The sequence below is a fragment of the Paralichthys olivaceus genome, chromosome 16, assembly GCF_024713975.1.
Source record: "Paralichthys olivaceus isolate ysfri-2021 chromosome 16, ASM2471397v2, whole genome shotgun sequence".
In the NCBI taxonomy this organism is placed as follows: domain Eukaryota; kingdom Metazoa; phylum Chordata; class Actinopteri; order Pleuronectiformes; family Paralichthyidae; genus Paralichthys; species Paralichthys olivaceus.
In genome coordinates this window covers 16,137,691-16,159,646 of record NC_091108.1, presented here as the reverse complement: position 1 = coordinate 16,159,646, position 21,956 = coordinate 16,137,691, and the positions used below count along the sequence as shown (strand labels likewise).

General features: G+C 41.9%; 1 protein-coding gene across 3 annotated transcripts in view; it reads right to left on the bottom strand.

The window, feature by feature from the left end:
* Positions 1-624: 624 nt before the first annotated feature.
* Positions 625-21,956, bottom strand: part of LOC109643645 (low-density lipoprotein receptor-related protein 8-like) — an 82,897-nt gene continuing 61,565 nt past the window's right edge. The window contains exons 8-18 of one of the 3 annotated variants that reach the window (XM_069510903.1): positions 20,858-20,977; positions 20,157-20,282; positions 16,610-16,781; positions 14,588-14,815; positions 12,388-12,506; positions 11,106-11,245; positions 8,751-8,892; positions 7,137-7,289; positions 5,656-5,943; positions 4,734-4,802; positions 625-3,144 (exon numbers count right to left, since the gene is read on the bottom strand). In XM_069510903.1, coding sequence (XP_069367004.1) covers positions 2,822-3,144; positions 4,734-4,802; positions 5,656-5,943; positions 7,137-7,289; positions 8,751-8,892; positions 11,106-11,245; positions 12,388-12,506; positions 14,588-14,815; positions 16,610-16,781; positions 20,157-20,282; positions 20,858-20,977 — 1,880 coding nt within the window. In that variant the 3' untranslated portion in view covers positions 625-2,821. The other 2 variants (XM_069510902.1, XM_069510904.1) reach the window with 2 other exon arrangements.

The following is a 21,956-nucleotide window of genomic DNA, read 5'->3' as shown; positions in this document are numbered from 1 at the left end:
TGAACAACAGCAGCAACTACTTAAAACCATAGACTGTATATAAAAATTGTTGCCAAAAACCAGTCTTCTATCAACTGACCACCGGAGGGCGATACTACTGGTGATAAAGAAGTCCCTATCTATTGAAGTCTATGAGAAAATGACCCTACTTCTCACATGAACGTTTTCATACTGACTTTAAGGTCTTGATCTCTAGTTTCAAGCCTTCTTCAATACAGCATGTTGTTCATGCTCCATCCACTAACATGGAGGAGGCTGAGTTATAACCTACACTGCTGCCAGCTACGAGTTGGTGACCAGAGAGCTTTGGTTTCTTTTTTGTTGAGTTGTCATCCATACACAGTCCATGGCTCAGCAATGTTCATTAGTCAGTCTGTAAGTCTGTTTACTGTTTGATTCTCATCAAGGTAAATACATTTCACAGATTTGTTTTTCTAATAACAACAAACTGTTAATTTGAAGGCCAACCTGACCATTTGAACCGTACGGACATATTAGCGAAGCATAATAGGCTTTAAAGTTTAAAGTTCTTCAGTGCCATTAAAATATTACTTTGATTGGTATATTTGTGACAGGCGAAATATTTGATCATGTGTAGAAGAAGACAACACAGCACACGTTGAGGACATTTTCAGCTGGATTTTATATATCAATATATAGAGATATTTAAAAGCAATCCATTACAGAAAATGAAAAAGTGAAAGCAGTTTGGTCTTATTACAGTATATCTTGCCTGTACAGTGATCCCTGTCCTTTTAATGAAAAAAAAAAAACACAACGAGGGAAAATTTAAAAAGTAAACAAAGGCACAAATTACCAAAAACCAATCATGTCTTTAACACTGAGGTCGGGAGGCGTTGCACGAATGTGAGAGGGAACACCATGTGTTAACATAAAGATGGATGGCAAACAATGCACGGCAAGAAAACAACACAAATCACTTTGGTGGGTAATTCAAAGTTGGTACAATCAGGGAATGCAGAGCTTTATACAAATAAATTAATATACCTGTCGACACTTTATCTAAAATCTTATGTACAGCTTTTCTTTTACATAATCCTATAATACATTATCAAAAACCTTATGAAAACATATTTACAAATCAATGAATCAAAAAGCACCCTCAGAGCTTCTCCAGTCTCTCACATACACGCACACACACACACGAGCACACACACACACACACCTTCATACACTGTTTTCTTCCATGCAATGCACAGCACAGAGGGCATTCTAAGAGGGTTGTGCAACAAAGAGCATACAAAACAGTTTCAAATATGGCTGTGGGATGAACATTAGCACTCACATGCATAATAATGAACACGCACGCACACACGCACAACCTTTAAAGTTGTATGAATGGAGTAACAGCATCAATGACGGGAATAAACCAGCACGAAACATACTCACTGACAGGACAAGTCGGCCTCATACCCATTACATCAGTCGGATTTTAGTTTTTGTGTGGTTACATCACGTGACAGGTCGCTCTCATCATGCAGCCACCAGCTGGGCTCTCCCACATGGCGCTATCCAAAACTGTCTGCTCGGATATCGGCCACCTCAGGAGGAGGCGAGCGGGCGCGGAATCTCACTCGCTGTGAAAGTGTGCATGCATGTGTGTATATGTGTGTGAGTGTGTGTTGCCCGGAACAATGAATGGCTGCGCTGTCAGTTGGTGAGCAATTATGCATGCTGTTTGTGTTTTCAGAGGCCAAGTGCACATTGTCTCCGTCCTCAGGAGATTAGCGTGAGCCGGCTATCACTGCGCCCCATGTGTGTGTTCATGTGCACGTTTGTCACAGTCAAATTCAGGTGATCAAAGAAAATAAAAACACTGAAGTAATTATTGTCAACCACTTCACTCTGTGGCCTGACTAAGAGCTGCAGTCTATTGCTTCTCCCGAACCATTCGGCATCTAAAAAAGTCAGAGTAAAGAGGAAGGAACACCTGTCATGTAATCCACTTCTCTCGAACCTCAAAATCTCTCTGCTCACAGAAAACCACACTCTAAAGATTGTATATGTCCATTTTCTCTTTTCCACTCACTTGCTGTACTTTCCCAAAACTCTGGGACATTAGAGGTAAAATAAAAATAAAAAACTGCACTATGAAACACGCTGGACAACCCACTTTTACAGGTTTGTCTCTGAACCTGAATGAAATAACAAGATGTGGGTGTTAACCTTTCTTTAAAATCAATCTGAGAATAAAAACTCTTACAGAAAACACAACAAGGACAATGTTAACTACACAACACGGCTTCAGTAATGACATTTATGATTGATTCTGACATGAATCTGTACAGATTGTCCCATCAACGCAGGTACTGTCCCATTTTCACAGCTCCTTCTCCTTCCTAAACTGTTTTCCCAGAGCTCCACAGCCCAATGGGAAAATCACAGAGCCAGAATTAGTACATCAAGGACAAAACATAACCTCTCACTAGCCCTGTCACAAAATATAAGACACACAGCACACACCTCACTAAGTTATCAATGTAAAAGACGACTCATGACAGGAACCAGTTTGACTCCATATCCCAGCTTAGGTCAATTTTGGCACGCTTTTTATAATTCTGTGATCAATTCTCAGGATTTACCAGAAGAAAAATAGACCCAGCTCCAGCACAGAAAAGGTTTGACACGACTTATTGTTTTTCAAATGGAAATTGGCATAGTACATGGCTGTGAATGGCTGCGTGTAAGACTTGATGATATGTTGTTTGTCCCTTCAGCAGACTCAGTCCAAGTCCCCCCTGACCTCACTGTGTGTGCGTGTGCCTGAGCGGCCATCTTCTCCGGAAGTCTCCTTCTCAGATCACTTAGCGGTGGAGAGCATCGGCTGCTCCGTGTACCAGTGAGTCCCCGGATCGGGCATGCTGCCCCCAAGCGGCAGTGCGATGAACTGCGGGCAGGTCCCACCTCCTGCTCCCACAACTCCCATGCTGACGCCCTGTGGGTACGGGTGATGGTGCGCGTGGTGTCCCATGCCGTCGGTCCGACCGATGTGGATCTCGTCCTCCTCGCCCTCGCCGGTGGTTTTGCGGTAGACGGGGTTGTCGAAGTTCATGCTCTTGGTGGAGTTGCGCCGCCAGTTCCGCCACACCAGGTAGACTCCGGCACAGACCAGGCCGAACACCACTGTGGCAACGATAGGAACTGCATGCGTTTAACACACAGCGGCGGGGAAATGGGAAGGGGGCAGCGTTAACAAGGCAGAACGAGTCCATGGCATGAAATGAGAGGCACAGGAAGGAGCAGCACAGGCATGCGGGCGACAGAGAGGGGCAGCGACACAGGTTGTGTGTGTATCTAGCTCAGCCAATCGTCGGGTCAAAGTCAGGTCAAACACAGACTACCAGATTTTTTAATCACTGTGCAAAGCTAAACTAAAAACTATATCATCTAATAACCATCACATTACATCACTATCTGTTGGCACCTCATCTTCAGCAAATCTGTCCTTTAATAAGTCAAGTTATAATAATTTCACAAATAAAGCGTCAAGCTTTCTCTTGTACTGTTCATCTGATGAGGTGAATTAAGGAAACTCTCTATCTGAACTCATTGGCTTACTCATGTTGTTCATGTACATGTTGTGCGTCAACAGAAGATTTTGTATCTTCCACATACACAGTTTGTTTATTATCCTCTATATATTTTAAGTGGTGTCAAAGGATAACCAGTTTACTCAAGGGATAATATTCCCACAGGAACTTATTGTTTTAATGTAGCTGCATTCTTCTTTAAAAGGTTGGTGTTTGTCTAGTCTTTCCAAAACCAGAGCAAAAGTGTGAGGAATGAATTAAACTGTGATTTTATACATGGTGATTTATTCTGCAATCATTAAAAGCGCACTGGCCTCTGAGTCATAAACAACAATGAAGGCTAACTGGCACATCATTAACTAAATACACTGGGGTTACAAGGTAAATAAACCTGTTTAAAACAATTACATACATTTATATTTCTTGAATAAACTGAAGCTGGTTATATCAGCTGTAAGATTTTCAGCCAACATCAGTGACTGTCTCAGCAATGTTACCTTAGATAATTCACTCTCCATCCTTTTATCCTGTACCATTAAAGGTGAAAACAAACTTTTTGACCGTACAAAAAACATGTAAGTCAGAGAGTTAGATTTTTTGCTATCATGGTTAAATTAGGATTTACTAGCTCAGCATTGAAATGAATAAACAATGCTGTTTATTACCATGCTGAGTTTTGGCTTCAGGCTCTCAAGTGAAGACTCAGGGCCTTTTCACACCTGAACGTCTGAATAAAGGTTGATCCGGTTAGTTTTGGTTTCACGTTGAATATCGCTTGTTTCCTATTTGAGGGTAACCAACATATGGACAGGTATAGCTGCAGTAGCTACACACCTACCTAACCATTAGAGGTAAGTGAGAAAATGTTTCAGTATATTTTATTGCTCTATTAAACTACAGAGACAAAGTATCTACTGACAAGGAGGCCTGTGGCTGTAGCAGGACCGTACACAACAACATAGCATGAGGTGAATGATGCAGCGTGGCAGAGATGTCAGACGCAGAAAATGACTAATGAGATAAACCTCAGAGAAAAAGACCTGTGGGGCAGGCTTCTCTCGACCTGCCACAGCAGGGTCAGTGAATTGAGTACAAACAGAGAGGCCATAGGCGTCAGGTAGAAAGCAGCTGGCCTTCAGTGTGGACGGACAGATGCAGAAAAGGACGCTTCAGGTGACTTACCAATGGGGATGACCACTCCCAGAACAGCTACTGTCAGGTTCTCGCCCAGGAGGAAATGATCACCTCCAGCTGCGGGGGAGAGATGAGACGACAAAGAGGAGTTAGAGGAAGAGGATGGAAACACAGCGGAGCCAGAGAGGATAAGAGTGGGAAAGGATGAAAAAAAAAATGTATGAGAAGTAGACTTAAAGATAAGCGGGAAGGAAAAGCCGGTGGAAGAGGAGGGAGATAAAAATGGGGCGGGTGATCATGCGTGTGCGGCCGTGAGTGTTTTACAAAGAGCGACAGATAGTGTAAAAAAGAGGGTGGAATAAAAATGAAAGAGGGGGGGGGGGGTATGATTAGTCTGTTGGCATTTGCCAGACTGCGACCTTGACGATACACCCTGACCTTCTACGCTTCATCCATCTCTGCTCTGTCTGGTTCCAATGTCACCTCACGGCTTGAGCTCATTTACATACTTACGAACATGTACATTTACACTGTGTACAATTACACAAGAGCGCACGGGCCCTCGCAGACATGCAACACTCCACTCTGCACAATTTATGAAGGGAGAGGTGACGTTTCCTTGGCGGAAGGTACCATCCATCACTCCTATTAAAGTCAGCCGAGCATGGTCTTAGAGCCTTGCAGATATCTCACTTTAATGTCATCATTACAGTGAGGATGAGGCTGTTGGCTACATTACAACTGTGAGTAGGACTAGAGGATGTGATACTTGGCAGGAGACGTGGGCTCTCAGGTGAAAGTTGTGCTTGCAGAAGACTGGGGTCCATCTCTTGTTAAATCCTGAATGGGTCACTCTGCCCTTTCCAAATCGAACAGAGGACCCTGAGGGGCCTCATTAGTAATGTTAAATCACATATCGCGTGGACTTTTAAAGTCCTAAATCTTTTTTTTAAATTCACAGTCCACTTACAGTGCTGTGACACGCTGCTGTCCCCTGCAGGCGTGGTGGAGATGACCATGGCGGTGGCCGTGGAGTGGGAGCCCAGCGCCTTGGACTCCTGTGATGGCACAGGCTTGAGCGTGGACAGGAGTGTGAGGGGGTCAGGGGCGCCAGACGGAGCAGTGGTCAAGTGAGGGGTGGCGTCGGCCTGCGATACTCCCCCTGATGCTGGAGGAGAGTCTTCAGCAACAGTTGCACCGGTGCCAGGTCTAAGACCGGAGGGAGGTGTGGACGTCAGTGTCATGTTGTTTTTTGGTGCTGTGACAAGGAAAGAAGGAGCATAGTGCAAGAAAATGAATTATTCCACGTGTTACACATACTCTATATGGATTTATTCAGTGGTATTTCTGTATAAAATGAAATCTTCCATGTCCTTTTCAGGAAATGGATGAAAAGAACATAACATTTGTGTAATCGTGGCTAAATATTTGTAAAATCACAATCATGGGCCAATAGAATTGCTTTATGAAAAAAAAACATTATGGCACAACGGCTTTGTAGAAAACAACAATCGCCACTGATATGACTTTGTGCTTAAACATCTATAATGCTTCTTTTAGTCAAAAGATCCACGTTAAGAATCATCTCCCTGGTATGACAACATCAACACCAGTCACTATGTGATAATTCAATGTAACACAATTTCATAATATTATATTATTTTCTAATACTATAGTATTTTATTCCAGATATATAATGTTAGTTTGCATAGTGGTCCACTGTACCTCCACCTGTATGTGTTGCTTAGCAACCATCCTTTTTTCTTCAAGTACAGCATATCTAGTGATTATTATCAACTATTAGCTATAAAAATGAAATATGAATTGATTAATTACACATGCTCTACTGTGTTACCTCTGTGACAAATTATGTAAAGGCAGTTATCCATCCTTTTGAGTTTTAGGCAATTTTACTCAAATAACATTTAAAATAGTAAATTACTTTTGAAAATGTTTCAGTTCTCCTGGTGATTAAAGATTATGTTGGTAATAAAACATTCCGAATATGAATATCATTCATTATTATGTTTTATTAATAACCTTTTCCTCATTGTTAACTTAATATTTTAGCAGATTTTCTGTTTCGGTATGTTGTTACTTTAACTGTGAGGTATTCATTAAAAAGTGTATTATTCTTATTCTTAGTGTTACACTAGACTATGTGCTTAGTAAACCTTTGTCAGCACCATAAGATATTGCATAAGCAACAACACCCTCTTTAATCCAGTTGCAGCTACTGGCCAGAATCCCACTACTGTCCCCTCTGATGACACACAAAAAGCAAAAGCTCTGTAAAGTGAAGCAAAATCACATTATCTGCACAGTGAGAACAGCGGCGCTCTGCCCAACAAATCCCTTTAAGTGCTATTGATTACTAAATACCCTCAATTACCAGAGAGTAAACACCAAAGATGACCACATTATCAATTACCAAAGAATTAACACACTCACCTGGCACGCAGCCCCTCATATCTGGCCCCAGGTCCTGTCCATCGGGGCAGGCGCAGGTGTATTTGGGCGAGTGCTCCGTTATCTGCGGAGCCTTAAGACACAAGTACTCACAGCCCCCATTGGCGACACTGCCCAGATTACAGCTGTCAGGACCTGGAGAGAGTGACAGAGACAGATGAGCGACATGAAGAATTACACAGTTATGGTTACGCAAATAAGATTATCACTTATTCAGCTTAGAGAGAGCAGAGAGTCAGAGAGAGACAGAGGAAGTTGCTCTCCTCATATTGTTCCCCGCTGTGAACACTGTTGAATTCCCTTTCAACAAAGCCCATCACTTTGCGTAAACAAAATCTCAGGGAATACGAAGAATAAAATCTGGCAACTGCACTGTTGCTGTAAATAATAACCAGTTTTTGAGCAGCTTTGACTGAGACAACTCCACTGTGGTCGTCCTCAGTGCTCAACTCGTGAGTAAATACAAACTAGGAAACAAACAGTGTATGAATGGTAAATGGTGAATGGATTGTATTAATATAGAGCTTTTCCAGTCTTATCGACCACACAAAGCACTTTACAGTATATGCCGCATTCGCACATATTCATACAACTCTCTGAAATGATGCACCTTTTCTATTACACACTCCATAGACCGACGAGCCGTCAGAAGCAACTTTGGGTTCAGTATCTTGCACATGAATGGAAAAGAATGCAGACTTGAGGTGTCAGGGATAGAACCGCTAACCTTCTGATTAGTAGATGACCTTCTATAGATGCTTTCAGACCTGCACTGAACTCCAGATTATCTCCTGACATTCTCCTAAGGTAAAGGCTGTAGAGTGAGTCCAAGTGAGAGGCTCTGGACTTTCTTCTGAGTTTCTCCTGCCAGGCCCCTAGTACAAACTCTGGATAATGTCCTAGTGAGTTATGTGAGAACAACAGCAGGGGATTTGCCTCAAGTGGGCTTGTTGATGATGTTTCGAAAACACGAGGGACTCAGGATGGAAAAAGTGGTGCCATACATGTAGAAGATATTGACAAAAATGTCAAGAGCGTTTTTGGTGCGGATGCCGAGTGCTCTAAACAAAAACATGATCTCAGCAGTAGAATTAATACTTTATACATCCTGCCTCTGCCTACTGCACCACCCCTTGGCTGAAGAGATGTCTTTGTTACTGTGAACCCATTTAACGGAGAACCTTCTGCTGCATTCTTCATAGGCAAAAGGCAACCTCTGGTAAAAATCCAAACCCAATTGTGCGGACTTTCTCTGACGTTTTATGGCTGAAAACTGCATATATTTCTAGAGCCACTGCTGTCCCCTCAAGATCGAACTGGAAATGTTAACTGCTGCGTTCAGTTTAACTAAAATCCAGACTGTCCTGTTAGAGAGAAGCTGGTCTGAGGCAGGGATTTGACAGACATGTGAATGTACTGCTGCTCCCACAGCTTTGATCAGTGAGCCACAGTTACAAGCCTCAGTATTATTTATTCATGTCGCCTGGGTCGACATGGACCCACAGAGGAAACGTGGTCACAGAGATCACAGAGCGACGAGGTGTGAAGGCACACCAGCAGCGGCCCCTCGCACACACACACAGCACATACACACACCTTGTGGCTGCCGCAGTTGGTGGAAGACCACAATGTCGTGGGGGTCGTTGAGGTTTTCAGCCAGCGTGTGGACATCTTGCCCAGTCAGCCTGTTGGCCATGAAGACTGCCGCTCTGTCTCTGTCTGTCCAGTAGATCCGGTCCTGAGAAACAGGGGAAACTATACTTTAATATGTTTAAAGCACACCACAAGTTCATCAGGGTTGGATTGGACTTAACGAGCAGGACATTGCGGCAAATAGAAATACTGCTCTATATTTACAGTCCATAATTTAAGGGCATGGCCATTTTACGGCTTTTACAAGATGCAGTTTAAAGAAAGATGACTGACGTTCAGTTTCTAGAAGTCATGCATGTTAAGAAATCTTCAATATGACAGATGGACTGTAATGGAGAGAAAATGAATGACTAAAACAAGCGCATATGACTGATAAGAAGCTCAGGGCCAAATGACCTAAACAGAGAGAGAGAGGAGGCGAGCAGAGGGAGGTTTCACAGAGCCTGGCTCAGTGTTCACAAGTCTAATTTATTGGAGGAAAAATAATAGAGAGGAGAATTAGGGCGAGTGAATCATGCACTGATGCATATTTGTTGCCACACAGAATCTAATTCATTTTCTTTAGTTGGAGAGAGAGAGAAAGAGAGAGAAATTAATTTGGCTTTTACTGCAAATGTGATGGGATGAATGCATGAAGGAAATGTAAATGAAGGTGTAGAGGCAACAAGAGGTTTGTATTCAGCAGCAGTGAGCGACCGGCAGGTGATAAATGGGACTGTCCTATAAGATTTAATCTATCACTTTGTTTTTGAGTATCTGGCGTTTCCTCTGTGTTTTTTACAGTGTTTGGTGCTAAATGATTAAAACATTTCCTATTTTGATCAAAGTACAGACGCTTAAAGGCAGACTTTAACCACCCTCGTTGTTTCTTTACTATTTTGTTTGCTTTGTTTCCCTCAACAGTTTGAAAAGACAATTTTTGACAGCAGCAGATATTTTCACGATTGCCTTAGAAACGACGGGCTAATCTCCAGTGAGCGGCGAGACAGTGTATATGTGTAGAGAGATGGTGATTTGATGAACACCACAATGAGCTCCATTCAATAAGACTGAAGGAGAAGGTCACCTTGTGGTCACATCAGGGCAGAGAGCAGAGACTACAGTGCTGTCTGCAGGCTGGATGAACAGTGCACAGTAAGAATCTCAAGGTTATGCTTTGGAAAGATATTTTCATTTTGCTAAAAAAATTTCCCCACACTCTTATGAGGTCACTGCGACCTTTGATCTCTGTCCACCTAAATCTAATAGTTAATCGTTGAGTCCAAGTGACGACTGCTCAAAATATTTATACATTTCCTAAAAGAAGATTTGAGATATCATGTCCAAGAGACCAAACATATCTTATGTCTGTCTTATTATCACTGTCAATCATAAGTGAAGCCCTTCGAGTTGCACTAACCTGCATGAAAGGTGCTATATAAATAAAGTTGAATTAATTTGTTGATTGATTCGATAACAAATATCTGATATTCTGATAAGACCTGTAACATCTTCTTTGCTCTGTTCCTACTGTCACCAGAGGGACAAACAGTATGAATCAAGTGGGTTTTTTTAACCACCCTGGACAAGTTTCTTGACCCTTGGGCTCACAAAGCTTATTCCAAAGTGGATCCTTTTAAAAAATTCATTATTGTAAATTTGCACTGCTGCTGAATGAATCCTGTATCTGGGTTCCCATTGAGACCAGCTCCCTCTAGAGAGGAATGCCAGGGGAGAACAGACCACCAGGGGGATGTTAGTACCACCCATGTGAAACTGGCTGGAAGATTGCTGTGGTCGCACCATCGGGGTCAACCCAGAGGAGTTTGTCAGCAACACAACTCTGTTTTCACACAAACAGCACAGAAACCACGAGGCAGCAGATTTACTGGACTGTTTGGCACCAAACCAGATGTCTGCTCACGGACAGCCCTGACATATCACACAAACAAGTTGGCTGATGACCACAGTGTGTGTGTTTGTGTGTGTTGCTTTAGGCTGCTCTCTTTTCCATATACAGTAGCTGTCCTATGTTTTGTATGCTCAGTCTGTGCTAGTTGGCTCAGCCTAAAGGGACACACACACACACACACACACACACACACACGAACTCAACAGTCATTACATTCAATTCTCCCCATCAGACTGCGGGCTCTGAGAGGCTAATGAGAGAGATGAAGATATGATGAGTAGTGGGAGGCTGAATGATATCATGGACAGCGGCCCCAAATCCCTGTAGTATATTGTTTAGTGTTACAGCATTAGAGGCCGTGATTCATCAATGGAACATCTCTCTCTCTCTCTCACACACACACATACCTCAAAAACAGCCAGAGCGTAGGGATGTCCCAGTCTCTCTGCAGACGACATGTGTGTTCTGCGGTGAGCTCCATTCAGGTCCACACTGGCTATGAGGTGCAGCTTTGAGTCCACCCAGTACAAACGCCTGTTGGCCATGTCTGAGAGACACACACATACATATACATACACACACACACACACACACACACACATTTAGATCACCCACAACACTAAAACCACATGTCTAATATTCTGTGGGTGACGACGCCAAAACAGCTCGAACGTGTCGAGAGTGGTATACGGCACCAAGACCCTACAATGTTGTGAGTTGGAGGTCGTGTTTTTCCAGCCCAGATTCTTGAACAGAATGAAATATAGGAAATTGCGAGGTCATGTCAACACCTTTTGCAGTGTGGCAGGACACATTCTCCTGCTAGAAAACAGAGCACTGATTTCAGAGATAGTAACATTGCCATGAATTGGTGGATATATGGTCGATATACTCCTTTCCCATTGCCAGTAGAGGAGTTTGACGTCACAAACACACCAAAAGCTGAGGAGCTTTTTCGCCTTGCTGTCTTGCCAAATTAATACATTTACCAAGGTGTCACGTTTCCATCACTGCCGATCAGAACCCAGAGCCAATCAAAGCCCATGTCTGCTGCAGAGTCATTTGACCCGGGAGTGAGAGTCAGATGTTAGTGGGTTTCTTGACGGATGGAAAAGGGGCTAAAGTAACATCCACATGAATGTCAAGAGCTAAGGTTTAGGATATAAGCAGAACATTGCAGAAAGCATCACAGTGTCTCCTCCTGCTTGTTTTTTTCTTTGTCTTCCTCCCCTGGTAGCAACACACATGAACGTGATGTAAAAAACAAAAAGTGATTCCTTCATTATAAATTACTTTTTCAAGCTGAGCAGAAATTGATTCCCTTCACAGTAAACACTCGTGCACTCCGACCAACAAATCCCTTTAGGTAATATTGATTACATTTTAAAATGTCAGTTTCCCACAATTACATCACGGCAAGTTTTACTGTGTCGATCCATACCTTCTGAAACACTTCAAATATTCCTGAGCAAATATGATACCTCCGTAAATCTACTTCTTGCAAGTACACTTGCAAAAACAATTTCATTCACTTTTGACCTTTACCTGTAATGAGTTGACTGAGTCCATTAGCTCTCTGCAGGACTCTGCTACAGGCACATTTAGCAACACACAACAATTACTTGAAAAGCGGAACACATAGCAGACTGTAAAACCTAATGTAAAATAAAAATATTTTTTTCTCCTCACCCAGTGTGATGCCATTGGGCCATTCTATGTTATCAGCCACCAGCACCTGTCGGTCCACACCATTCATCCCGGCCTTCTCTATCTTGGCTCGAGTGCCCCAGTCTGACCAGTACATAAAGCTGGATTGAAGAAAAGAAAGCACATTAATTGTGTTATCATTCAGTGCTCATGCAGTACTGCTGTGCTCAGTATGAAATGTGGAAAAAATAATGCTGTAGTGTGAGTATTAAACTATTTATACTGAATTTTATAAACTTTAACATTTGATGAACTTTTGAGTGTCTGTACAGCAGGTAGAGCTCTTTGTTTCAGTTCTAGCAGATGCCTACAGGGTTGCTTTCCTCACTTTATGTCACTGTCTTTTTTTAGGTAAAGATCTGCTTCCATCTCTATATTTATTATTGGGACTGTCTACACCACAGTGTTTGCTCTACCAGGATGAAAGAGGAAGCTACAGCCTATTGTTGGACATTTCTATACAAGACGACAAAATATAGAACAGGAAATGAGCATTTTTAGAGAAGGCAGCTTTTTTTATTACTGCAGACTGAACACTAACGCAGTGGTAGCGCTGTCTGGGATTACTACTTGTAAAATTTGTGGAACCATTGTTTTGCACAGGACACAGAGAGCGTCCTTTAATAGCCACTGATATATTATAAATCACTTGAGATTGCAGACGTCAGAAAGATTCAATTCCTGCAACGAACTGAAAGATCCCTTTATGGGAGCTGTCCGTTCAGCACCACCAAACCACAACACACCTCAGGTTATCTCCTGACACTTCCTGCTTAGACTTATTTATTTCTCCTCACATAATAGAACTAACAGTTTCCCCATGCATTGTTATAAGGATTAAGAAGAACTTTAAGAAGTTCTTTTATCTCTCAGATTGATTTTTTATTTTTCCATATGACCACTGAGAGTAATATTTAACCATTTCTATGTTTATTACATATACTGGTTATAAAGCTGGATGACATGATGGCTCCTCAAAATGAAGCCAAATCATCTTAATTGCCCCCTGGTGGCTGGCTACAATATAGGTCATAAACCCAGCCACCTTCATGTGGATTTGACATGGACATGGACCAAAAAAAAGGAATACGTCAAGTGAGTGTATTGCTACTGTGCAGACTCCGGCTCCAAATGGTCAGGTCATATCTGTGATATTTTGGCTTCATTTCTGAATAGAAGGAAATGCATCGTCCATACTGTCTGTGGTTTATGACTTCCTTCCTTAAATAAATATATATTATATTTTCATCTTATTAGCAGGCAACTCATATGTTGTGGTGCACTTTTTTGCTTTCCACATGCGTACAAGACAAAAAGGCCCTTGTGTCATGGTAGTCTGGAGCTGAATTCAACTCTGTGGCTGTGTTCGTTCACCAGTGATGGTAAATACTCAGATAATCCAGCCATAGTTGAATGTTATTAGGCAGTAAGTCAGAGACAACATTGATTGTTTAACACAGTCATGTCCATATAAATAATTAATACTGATCTAGTGAATTTTTCTCAGATGAGATTTGGCCTCAGAATAAGGATTCAGCCTGTGCTGGATTTCTGGTGGGCAACTGTGATTGGGTCTGTAACATGCAGAACGTCTCACTGTGTGTATGCCTCTGCTCTGTTTTTTAAGTGCATTTGTTTTCATCTTGGTTTCGGATCACCAGAACACAAAAGCTGCAGAAAGACAAGTTGGCACAAATTCACAAAGCTCTACAGATTAGGAGCGATCATCCAGAAAAAAAAAAAGACTGAGTCAGGATTCTAAATGGGCCACAAGCTTGTAACTCTGGATTCCAATGTGTAGCAACAAAAGTCCTCTTCTGTTTGTCATTACACATGGTCCAAGAGGAGGATTCTAGTTATTCAATTTTCTTTTTCAAGATGAAATCACTTCACAAATCTTGATCTAATTAGATATTAAACATAAATAAAAAAGATCAGTACAGCCGGCATAAAGAGATATAGAGGAGGACCACCCAAATAGTGAGACACCATTATAAACGGTAGTGTGCTTTTTCTAGCATACAGTTAAATAATTAGCATATATTTGGAAATTAAATCTTTTGTGCAAATGGAGAGAATGCACATCATTAATACTGGCTGTTATAAAATGGGGTGAGTGATTGATTCATAAGTCCGGTTTCAAGGCATCTGTTGTTGTGACCCCCCAATATATCCTTCTTACCCGTGGTGGGGATCCAGGGCTATGGCTCGGGGCTCACTGAGGTCGGTGTTGATGAGGACGCGTCTCTTGGTGCCGTCCACCGAGGCCACAGAGATGGATTTGTCTCCAGAGTCGGCCCAGTACAGGTTGTGTTGGAGCCAGTCCAGAGCCAGGCCCACAGGGGTCTGCAGGGATGAATCCACCAGCGGTACCTGCTGGGAGGGGTCGTTGGCCTCGTGGATGAAGGCACTGCAGGTGGAGGAGAGGGCAAAATATGAGGACAGGGAAGAAATAGAAGACGTGGACAGTGGAGGCAGCGAGGGAACAAGGAGTATTGTGACGTGCTTAGAATATGTAAGGCACAATTTACAGTAAGTCCGCCATTATTGCAAAATCAATGTTGAGGGATGCTGAGAGCCTTGTGGGCACTGTTTTGTGATATTGAGTCTGTATTCACAGTCTTCCTTATTACATGGCAGCCTTTAAAAAAACGTAAATCATTGTTATAATTTAGCTTAAGTGATTTAATTACAAGCTAAAACATTTTACAAAAACATCCATGAAACAACTATAGGTAGTTTTTATACCTTAAAACAACATTCAAAATCTTTTTGATGGCACACAAACTTGTAATAGGGAATATGGCATGTCTGTTATCTCCAGATCAACAGTGAAGGCCTGGAATTGTGCTATGCAACGCTGCTGTACACACCAACAACCAGAGTCTGAGCTAGCAGAGTTAGCAGCTAGAAGAGACAACTGGCTCACAATTCTCAGTGTGGACATTATTAGGCAGAGCCTAAGAGGACATTGTCAGAGGAAACGAAGAAGAGGAAAAAAGGAAGGGTCTGAGTAAGAAACTGAAAAGGGGAATAGAGAGAATATTTCACTCATTGGCGAAAGCTAAAAGGGGTAAAAAAATGGAAGACAGATGCCAAACTGACGTTGTCGTCATTGGATAAGTAACTTGAGTCATATCTTTTGCTTGTTTGCTATGTCTTGTGCTGTTCTGCTTGTTTTATGTTGGGTGAAGTTGTTGACTAGTTCATCAACAGAAACCAGATGAACCCATTTACACAGAGGTTTAGCTGGCAATTCAATTAAAAAGCTTTTATGTTAGACGAAAACATGCAAAAATCTGTTTGGTGCAAGTTTCAAAAGAAATGTATCATATATTATTTGATAAATCATGAGTGGCTACAAAGTGGATGTATGAGCATACACAGGACAATCAGGTGGATACTGTGCTGTAAAGTGACTACAGCGTGCAGAGAGGGACTAGTGTGTGTGAGCTGTAGCCTTGGGCTACGTGCACTGAACAGGTTCAATCGAGGGTTAGCGTCCTTCTTAGGTGGAGCCTTTATCAGAATAGACAAGGCCTCACTCAGGGGTTGGCCCACACATTAATGAAGTGGCCCTGGCAGAGTTGTTAGGTGAGGGCCAAGCAGCTGTGCTCCCGAGCAGGAATGTGAATTTTCCTTCCCCCAGAGGTCTTTCCCTTAATATCCATTTCATGAAGAGAACACAGTGCTCTAATTAGAATGAACTCTGCGGGAAAAAACGTTGTTGGGATAACAATAGGAGGAGTGGATGGAATCTGAATTAATAAGCAAGTCTGTGCCATTGACTCTGTTAATTAAAGTGGGGAAAAAAATGTTTTTTGGTTTTACTTATCAGCGTTAAGAAAATGTTGATTGCAAAATGTAATGGTCATAGAAGTGAAGTGAAATTAGTCCAGTCTGAAAACATTACACACAGTAACGTGTTAATAACAGAGATAAGGGCTGCTAATAAGTGAACATGGACATAAACAAATTGTAGGTTACAAATTCTTCCAAAAATTAAAGAAATAACACATTTAACAGGTCTCACAATGATTTTGATGAGAAACAGTGAATAGAATTATTACTTAGTTTGATTCCAGTACCTTTAATGTTTAATTCAAAGCTAATCTAAACCATAAGATCTAAAAATCAAAACAAGAACAAGTTGTGTTTCTGACATGAAAACACAAAAGTGACTTGATTCTTGTCTTTCATTTACCTGTAGATTCTTCGGTAAAAGCGATCGCACCAGAAAACCCGGTTATTGGCCACGTCCAGGTCCAGAGCCACTGCATTCTTCTGCGTGGACACCACCTGGCTGTAGTCCCTCTTCACCAGGTCAATGCGTCGGATCTCATGCCGATTGGTGAACAGGAGGTATGGGCTTTTCCCTGCACGCAAGTCAAACAATATTTAGGACTCTATTTTGGCTACAATGGGCAAAAAGGAAACACAAATTTAGGGTCAAAGTGTGAATAGGTGCACCCAGCAAGTTGATTTATAAAAAGGAGCTGAAGGAGGGTGAATACATTGAGGGTTGGGATGTTGCTTCTCCGATGACCAGTCAAATCACTTCTGACAGTTTGGTAATGAGCTGCAAGCAGGTACCTCTACTAGAAATGACTCTCGTCCAGGAACTCGTGATATATCATTTAAATTCAACAGCCAGTGCAGTGTATTAAAACAATTCTATTCTTTATCTTGTGAAATCAAATTCCAAACACATTCTGACCTATACCATGGTGTGGATTTAGATTGAGTAAGAAGTAATGGCTCTACCTGTTCTTGTGTCAATAATTAAACCAAGAACATACAGCCCCATCCGGAGGTAAAGGACAGACATAACAAACAGGAAAAGACAATAAGTCTGAGGGATTTTATTATCCAGCACAGCCTCAATACGTTTGTGTGCTGGACTGAAGACTGTTAACCCTGATGGGAAACACTGCGTGTCAGGGAATGATGTAGACCTTCCTCTGCAGTAATAACACAGAGGCTTCACCACTGTCAAAAAGCATTGCAGCTTAATGTGCTCCTGCACATTTGTAGCACTGCAGTCGATAAACTGAATGTGATCTTTTAACACAGATGAATCACAACAGAAGTTCATGTGATGACAGCTGAATATCCTCCTAACAAGAGCAACGGGAAAGCAATCTTTTATTTAAAAAATCATTCAAGTATTTGTTGAAGTAGTGGTTGAAGTATTGATCAGTGTGTCTGTATACATCATTAATTTATATGCTGCTTATTATGTTTTTGTACATAAAGTAATACCTTAGTATTTGAATGTACTGCTTTAAATAGCACACTGGCAACGTTCACACTGGCAACAGGTTTCTGCAGGTTTCAACAATTTCATTTACTTTAGACCTTAATAAATAAAATTTAAGATCTATGTCCATAGAGAATTTGAAGATAGGTGAAGTAGCCTGAGGAATAAGCCTCAATACACTACATTATCTGGTACACTACATGCAAAGACAATAGGTATCCATGGTCCTTTCCACAGAAGGGAAACTGTGAACATTACCAAGAAACATACATTTACACACAGAGCTCTTAAACTACACGGAAAAACACAAATGAAAATTTGTCAAAAAAGTAGTGATTTGACAAAACAGAGTGGCGTCGTCATAGAGACATGAGCAGACTTAATAATGAATCTATCAGCTGAATGATCTCTATATTAAATTATATAATCATGCTTGACTTTACTTTTCCCTGCATGGACACAAGTCCCTGCACCTCAGCGCCTCCATCCCACTGTGTCCTTCTTTCATTGTTTCTGTGCATCCACACCTATTTTTAGAGCTGTCCACTTGTGATGAGGTCATCCAGGATGCATTTCAATTAGAATCATGCACATTTATATCAGCATTATTTCTCTATGCCTATTCTGTTACAATGCTGGCAGGGAAAAGCCAAGAGGGTAACAGACAGTGAAAGTCTGCAGGGAAAGTTTAATCAGTCCAGCGAGAGCACCCACCTTTGTCCTGTAACATCTATATTGAGCCCATATCTTTCTGACACTGTGTGGTAATAGGACGCCAGATGCAGCCAGTATTCTCGAGAGGCAGCTATGAAAATCTCTCATTAATGGCTCGCTTGCCAGCATGTCCCCTTTTGACAGTCTGTGTCGTAGCCTCATTGTGTTATCGCACGTTCCCTCCCCTTCCTCTCCCTCTTGACGGTGCAGCTCATCGCTCACTAAATGTTCTACCAAAAAACTGGCCATTACAATAACAACACTTTCAACCACTGTAATGCCGAAAATTGTTGGATTTATGGGGCTTTCAGGGCAGCAGCCGAGGTTTTCATTGATGAAAACCGGGCAGTGGAATTGCTGTATTTTAGGGAGCGATTCTGCTTTTGGCTGCTTCTGACACATACAGTTGTCTCCCGTTCATGATAAACTGATAGAAAACACACTGGGCAGTCATGCACAGATAAATACACAAGTGCAGACAGAGGCAGGGGAGGGTAGATAAAATCCACACACAAGTACAGTTTGTACAAATGCAAACACACACACACAAGTGCTGAGCTTTGATATCAGCTCAGTTTAATTGAGGGAAATAAAATCTGAGCGTTTGACAGCCACAGGGACCAAATCACCACATTTCATTCGCACTTACTGTTTCCTGCCAATTAAATAATGAACATTTTGTGGGGAAATGAAGTATAAATATATCAACTGGCCTCGCTCTAAATTCCTCTTAATAGCTTATTTTTTTGCCATCGCTGGAGTTCAAGGAAAATCAATTTGGCTCATAGCAGTTCACTTCGTTCTCCACTAGTTTGACGCTGGCCTCTAGACAACAAGCCCAACAGGAGACCACATTAAACTGATGTAATTAGCTTCCACCGTGACTCAGCCAGGTACCCCTGAAGAGATGCCGCACCTAATTATAAGTGTTCAGCACGGCTAAACACATTGGTCTTGTCACTCATGAAACTGTCCAATGGGACGGGACACTGGAGATCAGATTTGGCCTGGGAGAAAGTGAGTGGTTGCCTTGGTGATGCTTGTTTTTTTTCTCGTCTGCAATTATGTCGAGTGAACAAGCGAGTGCCGAGCAGTGATAAGAAGCTAACAGCAGAAAGATGTCGGTGATTATGAGACGAGGAGGGTTTGACACCGAGGCACAAAAGCTGAAAGAGGAAGGGTTGCACTAATGAGGCCGAGTAATATCTGAGAGAATGTCTTGTTATCAACTACACAACAAAGCTTTTAAACTTTCAGCACAGATGAAAGTTTTTCTCCAAACAAGCCGAGCATTTTTGTGGGTAACATTAATTTATAAACTTCAGAAAACGGCAACAGACGCTTATCAAATCCCCAATTTCTTTTTAAAAAAGCAACTAAAGCTCAGAACTAAACAAGAACTTTATTCTTGCAGAATCTTTTTCACCCTGCACTTGATTAAAGTGATACTGGAAAACCTAAATGTGTTTTGAGTTGTGAACTAAATTATATGACTGTTCTTAGATGGAACGCATTAACAACCATCTTTAAGGAAACTCCAGTGGTAGGAAGCCTCTACTCCATATAAGATTGGTGTTTGCTGCTACTGGAGTTGTCGCTATTAGCTAGACATCGTAGATAACCAGGCTAAGCTATTTGGTATGATGTGTGTGTGTGTGTGTGTGTGTGTGTGTGTGTGTGTGTGTGTGATCTAAAGGCATTTTTTGAATCTCAAGGGAAAGAGACTTCAGCCAAAACATACTCTTTCAATTGTTGATGATCAGTCAATGAAACTCACCCTCTGCCTTGCAGGTCTTAGTGACGGGATCCATCTCATAACCTTCGTAGCATTCACACTTGAAATCCCCCTTGTAGTTAATGCAGATCTGGCTACAGGCATCAGGGAACTCACACTCATCGATGTCTGCAGAGAGAAGAGAGAGAGTGAAAGACTCAAAGAGACAGAAACAATGAGACAGAGAGAGACAGAGACTAATTCACCCCCATGAGCTGATCACAATCTATATTGCTGCTTTACTTTTTGGTAAAGCAGCAATGTCTGGCTCTGAGTGATGGAGAAGCACAGACATGTTGTCTTTAATAAGACAGAAGTCAGAGAGAGAGAGAGAGAGACAGGGTGTGACCCTGTCGACTTCTCTGATCTGGTTCCTTCCACAACTTCTCAGGCTTTTTCCTTGGGTGTAGAAATGGTTGTGTTAAAAGCATGAGGAAGGTGTGAAGGATATAACCTAGTGTGTGTGTGTGTGTGTGTGTGTGAGAGAGAGAGTGAGTGAGAGAGTGAGAGAGTAGTAAGAGTGTGCCAGGTTCCCTGTGGGAGTGACAGGCTGGGCACACCACACAAACAACTAGAGAGCTAAGAGCTGCCAAAAGCAACACACACACAAAGACAGACACAAATGCACACAGACAGACACACATCGTTCTATCTATCCTTCTATTCATCCATCCACCCATCCATCAATCTGAACGTTTCTTTACCTCCACAGGTCTTTTTGTCCAGCAGCTGATAACCCGTGGGGCACTGGCACTCAAAGCCGATTGGTCGGTCCATGCAGACATGCGAGCAGCCGCCGTTGTTGATCATACACTCATTCAGGCCTGGGAGACAAAGAGAAGGAGCCTGTGGTCAAATGCAACAATCAGAGGATGTAGGGATGTTAAGGTCATTCGGAAGGTTATTTAAAAAGGTTTATATCCGATTTAGAAAAGGCCCCATGCAGCTTCATTTTCTATAAAATATTTCAAGGTGAGGGGATGAGCGGTGGGATACAGGCTTGTGATCGTTGGTAAAAGCGTTGGGGAAATGGACATTATCTCCATTATCTCATAATTTTTATTTCAACTCCTGCGCCAGGCTCATCTCCATCCTTTTTGAATCCTTATCTAATGTTTTCAAAAGTGGAGAGGGAATTAAAGAGGCACAACATTGCACACACACATACACTGAGTGAGTGATCTCTTACACTGAGAATCAGGTCCATCTGTGTGTAGGGATTCTGAAATGTCCCATAAGGAACGATCATGAGAGCAAGTGAGGACGTCTAAATTAAACTGGCACGCTGATTTGAGGCAGAGTGATGTAAGCTGACACTGAAAATGACAGCTAAGAAAAAAAGAAAGATAAAAACACAACCACTCTCATTTGAAAGTAGGTCAAAGCAGACTGTACAAGGTTGGCACACAATGGAGGAAGGAGAGGCAGTCATATGTGATTGTGCTGCACACAATGGGTTTACATGACAGCAAGAAGAAACGTTAGGACCAGTTCTTCCATCTCCTCCTCAAGTTTATTCAATGATGTCATCTGAAGCTGCTACATATAGTTATGTATCATGTCACTGTGACAATGACAGGATTTATTAAACTCTTTAACACACTTTGGTTGGAAAAGAAAAGGTACACCAAACGGGTGAAAACTAAGATCACCAGAAAAAAACAAATCTCGCCAACATTTCATTCAACAGCTGCAGGCTTTGTTTTTTTTTCTTCACAAACAATTAAGCTGCACAATGAGCTACTGACAACTGGAAAAGGGCGATAAAGGGAAAAATGGATTAAACTGTGAGAGCTCCTCAGT